This window comes from Arachis stenosperma, chromosome 9 (assembly GCF_014773155.1).
Source record: "Arachis stenosperma cultivar V10309 chromosome 9, arast.V10309.gnm1.PFL2, whole genome shotgun sequence".
Taxonomy (NCBI): Eukaryota; Viridiplantae; Streptophyta; class Magnoliopsida; order Fabales; family Fabaceae; genus Arachis; species Arachis stenosperma.
The window spans coordinates 12,085,015-12,093,677 of record NC_080385.1 but is presented as its reverse complement, the minus strand read 5'-3'; the positions used below and the strand labels follow the sequence as shown (position 1 = coordinate 12,093,677).

The 8,663-nt window shown below is 31.3% G+C and overlaps 1 protein-coding gene across 2 annotated transcripts; it reads left to right on the top strand.

Moving 5' to 3' along the window:
- Positions 1–2,401: 2,401 nt before the first annotated feature.
- On the top strand, positions 2,402–8,208 carry LOC130947775 (fe-S cluster assembly factor HCF101, chloroplastic). Of its 2 annotated transcripts, none has more exons than XM_057876485.1 (15): positions 2,402–2,562; positions 2,645–2,785; positions 3,407–3,546; positions 3,634–3,684; positions 3,926–4,081; positions 4,425–4,568; positions 4,655–4,797; positions 4,887–4,956; positions 5,247–5,342; positions 5,471–5,560; positions 5,668–5,721; positions 6,036–6,159; positions 6,709–6,833; positions 7,328–7,450; positions 7,822–8,208. In XM_057876485.1, the coding sequence occupies exons 1-15, from the start codon at positions 2,478–2,480 to the stop codon at positions 7,891–7,893; spliced, it is 1,614 nt and encodes a 537-aa protein (XP_057732468.1). In that variant the 5' UTR covers positions 2,402–2,477; the 3' UTR covers positions 7,894–8,208. The 2 variants fall into 2 exon arrangements, with proteins under 2 accessions (XP_057732468.1, XP_057732467.1); XM_057876484.1 differs by having other exon boundaries at positions 3,404–3,546.
- The last annotated feature ends 455 nt before the right edge of the window (positions 8,209–8,663 follow it).

Genomic DNA, 8,663 nt, shown 5'->3' with positions numbered 1-8,663 from the left:
TAATTGCTATAATTGCCATATACTCTCAATGATATCGATTATATCAATTTAACTATATCAATTATATTCAAATTATTAGTCAATTATTTTAATAAAAGTTCTTGCTATAATTAGGTTATTACTATATTATTATCTTGTATCAATTGTTATAATTAATTCAATAAAGATATTTATTCAGTATATATGTTATCTATATTAATTATATGCCAATATTTATAAGAATGAGTTAAAAAAAAGTGATATATAAATATATATAATATTATTGTTATATAAAAAATAAATATAAATGGATATAAACTGTATTAAAAAAAATAAAGCCTATATATAGAAATAACGAAAAACTCAAGTAATTATTTATTAGTTTTTATGATTTCTATTACGCTTAGTGAAAATTGAGTGATCTAAAAAATAAATATAGAAGTGACATGCATACGTATATTAATACAGAAAGAATATATATTCAGAAGTATTTTTTTATTATATCACTTATTTACTCACAGCCTTAAAGTCTTTAAAAATATACAATTGTATTATCATTCAAAACACAAATTCATCTTTTATTTTCATTAAATATTTAGATTAATTCAGTTAGATGAGTGTTTTAATAAAAAGATAGACTATTATTATTATTATTAAAATAAAAATATCATTAATTGATAATTAGTTTAATAATATATTAAATATTAATTTGATATAATTATAATGAAAATATTTTCCCAAAATAATATAATCATGCATTATTTATGAGCTATTTATTATGCAATTAAAGATATTATTATAACATAATATTTACTTACTATATTTCTATTACACTTTTATATATATATATATATATATATATATATATATATATATATATATATCATCAAAAAATGTATGTTTCATTATTTTTTCTAAATAAAATCTGTTTTTCTCGGTAAAGAAATTGTGTTTAGGTCAATGATTTAATATATGTTTAGGTAGAGATTTTTTTCGAATATAATAAAAATACAATTAAAGAAATAAAGGATAAAAATAAACTTAAATATATCTGACACCACTTCATTTTATTAAAATATTTAAAAATAGCACATCCATGAAAAATACTCATAATATATAAATTGAGGCAATAATTTAAAATTCTATAATACTAATTTAATCAAATACTAATATTAAAACAAAATTACTTAAACAATGTTGAATCTATTCTAGTTCTTAGTGCAAATTCAGACCATCCTCGTGTTAAATAAGCTTCATCATCCGCTATCCATGCAATGCGGCAAGGTAATTACTTAAACCCCTCAGTGGCATTACATCCATGCAAAAGAAAGCCGATAATTTCTCAAAAAAATCACAATATGTTATAAAATTATTCTAATAACGAAAAACTTAAAATAAGAAAATTTAAATATATTACGAATCGTTGAAATTCGTGAAAACAATTCCTTAATAAAAAATCGAGCTCCTCCCAAGAAAGCTAACTTTAACCACATTCCATTAGATTGGTCATAATAGGTGAGTAAATCTAACCATCATTCGGTAAAGTAGAGATTATTGCCCCTTCTTTGAACGCTTACATTCATGTAGTTGGAACCCAAATCAGTGAAGACAACTCGATGAGGTATTTCATGGATGTGATGCATTGTAAACGATTATGGCAAAAGACAATTGAACTGGAACATTAGACGATAACAATAACTTAGAGTAACAACAATAAATAAATTATCAAAAGAATAATATAATAGAATGAGTATATGAAAAACATTATAAAAAATTATAAATTGTACCTTAAAAGAATCAACTTCAATAAAAAACGAAGAATACATTCTTATTCTATGAAGTAGTAAAAAAAAATACTAAATATAAAATTATGAGCTGACTCTCAAATTTAGATTCATGTACGACAGGAAAATACTATTTATAGACCTTAGTAAAACAAATATAAATATGTAAATTAATTACTATTAAGGTAATTTTTTATTATGTACAGCAATTACGCATTATAATTGATAAGTAGTTTAATAGTGCATTAAATATTGATTTGATATAATTATAATGAAGATATGTTCTTAAATTAGTATAATTATATATTATTCATTAAATATTAAATATAATATAATAATAATATAATTATAATAAATAATTTAGAATAGATGAAAAATTTCATTCGTTTTAGAGGGAAAACGAACTCACGAGAGAGCGACACGTCACCCTTATTAGCTGGGAGAAAACCCAGTTTTAGTATATTAAGTAGATTTAACAATCGAGATTTAAATGTGAAGTACTAAAATTTACACTCGATTTATCAAAATGTCAAGAGCCGACTCCAACAAAATTAAGTCAATTTATAATTTATAGAAATCATACATTATTCACACTTATTATAAATTAAAAATAAAATTAGTAATATATATTAGTAGCTAGTAGCAACTGAAAACATGAGGCTCAGAAACTGTCACTCACCTCACCCTTCCATTTCCACTTTCTCTATCTGAAAAATGCAACCCCTTCATGCTCCATCTTCTTCTTCACCATACCTTAACCTTTCATTCCGATCCTCAAAACCACAACACTTAACATGGGGTATCCACTTCAACTTTCTCTCATTATTTCCTTTCTCTTTACTAACAATTCTCATTATATTTTTATGTCTTTGTTGTTGCAGGTTCGTTTTCACATCTGAAGTCTTCACCTTTGTTTGCCATTCATTTAACTCTTCACTCCCAAAGGGACCAAAGTTCATTATGGAGATATCACAAAAGTGCCATCTTTTGTTCTGGTGCTACCAGAGCTACTTCTGTTGAAGGTAATTTTTTGCTTTTGTATGTTTTTTTTTCCTTGATGCTAATTTCCAACTCATGGGCATCAACTGTTTGTTAAAAAGGTTTGGAATTTACTGCAAGTTTTGTTGATGAAGAAGCCAAGGGAATTGCTAGTGTCAATTACGGTTTTTATTTGAGGAACTGTTTCTATTATCAAAATTGAATTTTGCATCTTCTGGGTTTGTTGGGTATCTATTTATGCCTGTATGAATGTAAATCTAGTGCTTGGACAAACTTGAACTTATGAGGCCTTTGATAGGGGTTGTAGAATCTTAACTGGATTGGTAAATGTGCAGAGCTTGAAATGAAATGTTTATGGAAAGCCAATTCGGCTTGTCTTTCTTGGAATTTACGAATCATGGTTGAAACTTGACAAGGTTCTTGGTTCATGCATGCATCATTTGAAGAATTTTCCAAAGCTTTTGGCCTTGGTTCAGAATTTGAAAAGTGTTGTTTACAGTTTAATGTCTTAAGTTGTTCAGCCACCAGAAAACAAAGAAATGATTTATTGGACTATATGCGTTTACTTCATGCCTTTGTTAACTAAATTTCGTGTTTAAATGTTATTTTGATTTCACTTAGTCCTTATCTGCACTGTGCAGTAGGCTCTTCTTCGGTATCAACTGGAACACCGGAAGATGATGTGTTGAAAGCCTTGTCTCAGATTATTGATCCAGACTTTGGAACGGATATCGTTACATGCGGATTCGTCAAAGATCTCCAGATCGATAAAGCTCTTGGAGAGGTCTTAAAACCACGGGCCTAAAACTTTTCTGCAATGTACTTGTAAATGATGATGTTCTTACTAAATTACTTTTGCTTCGAATCTCAGGTATCTTTTCGGTTAGAGCTCACTACTCCGGCATGTCCAATCAAGGACATGGTAAATGACACAATTGCCATTGTTTGAGCTACAGCTGATGTAGGTTAGAGTGGTGGACTTTTTTTTCTGTAAAACTCATCAAATACTAATAAAAATAAACGAATTTGTGTGAATTTCCATTGTGAAAGAAAAAAAAAAAAGTAGCACGTTTCCTACCTGATTTTGTCTCATTCTCTTTCCCTAAATGTGATGTTAAAGTCTGGTCTCTTTTAGGGACTAATTGATTGTATATTTATGGCAGTTTGAGGAGAAAGCAAACGAAGTGGTGACGAATCTCCCTTGGGTAAAAAATGTAAAAGTCACGATGTCCGCACAGCCAGCAAGACCTCTATTTGCAGAGCAACTTCCAGCAGGTCTACAGACAATTTCAAATATTGTGGCTGTGTCCAGTTGCAAGGTTGATCTTTTTGGAAGGTTTTTTCTTCATCATATGTTGGTCTTGTTATATTATTTGCCATAGTTGAGGTTTTTTCTTCTCAACCTTTTTCCTTCAATTTTCTTTTTGTAATTCTTCACATGTTTGGTTTAACATATGACACCTGAAACTTTTCCTTTCTTTTTAAACATATGAGTATTGTTTCTATTGAATGTATCTGAAGAAATTAAAAAAAAAAAACTACCAAGTACCAATTATACATTTTCAAATAGGTTTGAAGCTGAACTTTAGTTAGTTAGAAGTATGATTGAATCTATTCACTTTTGGTTCGCATCATTAATACCTTTCATGTCAAAATTTGTAGGGAGGAGTTGGAAAATCAACTGTAGCTGTAAACCTTGCTTACACTTTGGCTGATATGGGTGCTAGAGTTGGTATATTTGATGCTGATGTTTATGGTCCAAGCTTACCAACGATGGTCTCTCCTGAAAATCGATTGCTAGAAATGGTAATATATGATGAATCAATTGGTTTGGTTGTTAGTATAGTGTGAGTGATTTATTTCACACATAATTGTTGAGCGTTTTGCTGCAGAATCCGGAGAAGAGGACCATAATTCCAACTGAATACCTGGGGGTGAAGCTGGTCTCTTTCGGATTTGCTGGACAGGGACGTGCAATAATGCGTGGCCCAATGGTTTCTGGAGTCATTAACCAACTTTTGACTACTACCGAGTGGTATACATTTCTAAAAGGCAGAAAACAAATTCTGCTAAACATTAAATGAGTTCTGCTTGATTTGTGATATTAATTTTTGTACAATATAGGGGCGAGCTCGATTACCTTATTATTGACATGCCTCCTGGAACTGGAGATATTCAACTCACTTTATGCCAGGTTCTGCTCTAGATATTCTTTGTTATATTTCATTCGCTTATCAGTAGATTGATTCTTCCATCTAATTTTATGTTGCATTGCATTGCTCATGGCTTATGCCGAACCGGCTTGAAGCTGGTTTGATTGTAGATCGAGTTGACATTTGAACCAGCTTGATCTTTGGGCTGAAATCCGACCAGCCCAACGATGTTTGACTTATGAAGCTTGTATAGTGTATATCCCCATAGTTATTTGCCAAAACATGTGATTTCCGATCATCATTTGATTTGACTTTGGTCGTATCACTCCAGATAGTTCCATTAACTGCTGCTGTAATTGTTACCACTCCTCAAAAGCTGTCATTCATTGATGTTGCAAAAGGAGTTCGGATGTTTTCAAAGCTAAAGGTGATACTTCTATCACTCAATGGTGTAACTGTTCCAATTTGTTATTTTCTTACTCATGCTTGAAACTGATTGTTTTAAATTTTAAAAATATGATACTAACATGTATATTTTGTATGTTAACAAATAAGGTGCCTTGCGTTGCTGTTGTGGAAAACATGTGTCATTTTGATGCTGATGGAAAGCGATATTACCCGTTTGGTAGAGGTTCAGGTTCTCAGGCACGGACAACGTTATTTAATTGTTTATCCTTTATTTGTTTCAACATAGAACATTAAAAATTACCTTTTGTATGTGGCACATATTGATGGTTTGGTCATATATGCAGGTTGTTCAGCAGTTTGGAATACCTCATCTGTTTGATATGCCTATTAGACCAACTGTATGTCTCATGTTACGCCATTGTTCACTCTTGAAATTATTCTTCTCTGCATCTGCATAATAAATTGTGTTATTATGCCTACTGCTGCTACTTTTCAACAAGTTCTGTTGTGGTATAAGTGTAATCAGTATAAACATACCAAGACCATGTTAAACTTTTATAATGAATATCTACCTTATCTTGACTTCGATATTCCTTTATATTCTAAGATATGGTATTGATATTACTGATAATGATATAGTATTCTTAGCAATTGACATGGTATATTGTTTACTGCAAACTAAGGCTGTTTATTACAATAATGACTGTAACAGCTATCTGCTTCTGGAGATAGTGGAATGCCCGAAGTGGTGGCTGATCCTCAAGGCGAAGCGTCCAAGATATTCCAAGATCTAGGAGTGTGTGTAGTGCAGCAGTGTGCTAAGATACGCCAACAAGGTATTATATTACTCCTTGATAATAATTGAAGACTGAAAATGTATCTTATAGTACCTGTTAGTTGCAAGCTACCAACGCTATTCTTCGCTTGTCTATAGTATAACAACAACTACTAAGTCTTGTTCACTTGTATATAACTGGTTCTAAGTTCACTGATCCGTTTGTGGTAGTTGAAATGTTTAATACCTTTTATGATACTAGGCAACGTTATAGAGCATATGAATGCAAATTTTCGTGACTCCCAACACTTGCTTTTGATGATTTTCACAGAAACGTTATGCACTTTTCGCTTTAAACACGAGTGAACGTAATGCATTTATTTTTGGAAACTTGACATAAACCAACCCTGTTCGATATGGTGCAGTTAAAACAGTTTGTGAGGTATCTGTGTTAGAGAATTCCAAAAAGTTGTTGGTTAAGTATGATATGTAGGAACTTTTAGATATAAATATGATATATATTTGAGTGGCAAGATTGTCTTTATATTTTTAAATTCTGATTAAGCATTTCTACTTTCTCTTAGCTGAAAACATTATATTTTGAATTCAGTTTCAACAGCTGTCACCTATGATAGATCAATCAAGGCAATCAAAGTGAAGGTACCAGATTCAGATGAGGAATTCTTCCTGCATCCTGCGACAGTGAGACGGAACGACCGATCTGCTCAGAGTGTGGTATGTGGATATTTAAGAGTTTTGTTTGATTCAAAGATTAAAATTGAGTTATTGTTAACAATGCATAACTTGGATTCTGTATTGTTAACATTAGTATGCATGATGATGATGATGCATAAAAAGAAAGAATGAAAACTAACTATGGTTATAAAGCAAATAAAATTTAGAGCAGTTTACTTCTTTATGCTTATGTGGCATTTTCGCCACAACAATTCAGTTAGTAAAAGCTATTTCCTTTTGACCTGCAAAGTCAAGAAAAAAGTTCAAAACGGAAGCTTATACATGTATATGAGCTGATCTTGAATTCAAAGAGATTAGTTATTGGGACTAGATAGTTGTTACAGAAAGTCAACGCCAGCTACATTGAATACCTGATAATTAAGCTATAAAGCAGACAAAAGATGTTGCTTTCTTAGAAGAAAAGTCAACACCATTACTACACTCATGTTGCATGGTTTGCAAGTCATTTCAATTTTGGTATGCAATGATTGCAGGATGAATGGACTGGGGAGCAGAAACTGCAATACACTGATGTTCCTGAAGATATTGAACCCGAAGAAATTCGACCAATGGGAAACTACGCTGTTTCAATAACTTGGCCTGATGGATTTAGTCAGGTGATATAAATGTTAGAATTGAAAATAGAAAGATAGCTTTGAACTATATACTGTTAACATATCAGTTGTTAAGGCTTTGACTCTGCATTTTGCTGGTTAATTTGGTAACTAGAGCCTTTAATTCTTGGCTTATGCACAATTTGTCCACTAATTTGGTGTATCAAAATATTATGTATCCATACATAAACTATGTCTAGATACGATGGAATTTATTTTGATACAACATGTTTATCTATTCAACAGTGGAAAACTAGGATTATGTAGCAACTAGCAACCAAACAGTTCTGAATACATACCACCATTCGTAATTATTTCATGTGAAGCAATTATGTTCCGTTATTAATTTTTCGACTCCTGCCTTGTGGATGCAGATTGCGCCATATGATCAGCTGCAGACAATCGAACGGCTAGTCGACATTGTTTCGCCAACTGTACATGCATGATAATATTGGCCATTGAAAACATCACAAGGATTGCATTAATGTGCTTGTAATTGGTGGAGTTATGCATGTAATAGCCTCAATTTTCGTTCAATTCTCCTCCATATACTAGGCATATTGGTAGAGTTTGATAGATTATTCTGTAAGTTAATAGCTTGGCCTTGAGGCTCACTAAACTCCTCAAGCTTTTTGTTACTTGTTCCACTGAGTAAAGCATTCATTTGCAAGTGACAGTTTACTCACTTTTTATATCGAAGTTGTAAGGCTAATACATAATAGAAGTTATAAATTAAATGGTAAGTAATGTCTTATTTATTACTTTACAAATCTCTTCACTTTAGGATCTTTTGCCTTTTTCGTACTATTCTTACTTTCTAAAGAAAAAATAACCGTATGTAGGTGTAAACTAAAGAAAATTGAGTTTAATTTAAAGTTTTGATAAGAGTTTAAGTAGCAAACTTCTTAACTATCTTAACAAATTTTGCTAGTGTCGTTTTTACACCAAGCGATTGGCATAAGTTTGAACATTTTGGTAAAGAGGATGAATGATAAAATGGAGTCAAGGTTCTAATTCTAAGCCCTTGTTACAGTTATACACTTCATGTTCCATGTTTCTCAGTCTGAAAATGAAATAACCCCTCTAGCAAGCATGCTTTGTCAATATCATCTACTAAAGGCAATTATATTTGAGCATTTTGGAGATCTAATAAAGAGTACAGGTATTATTAGAAGTTTTCATGGACCGAGTCGGAATTTGGTCCCAAAAGGCTAAT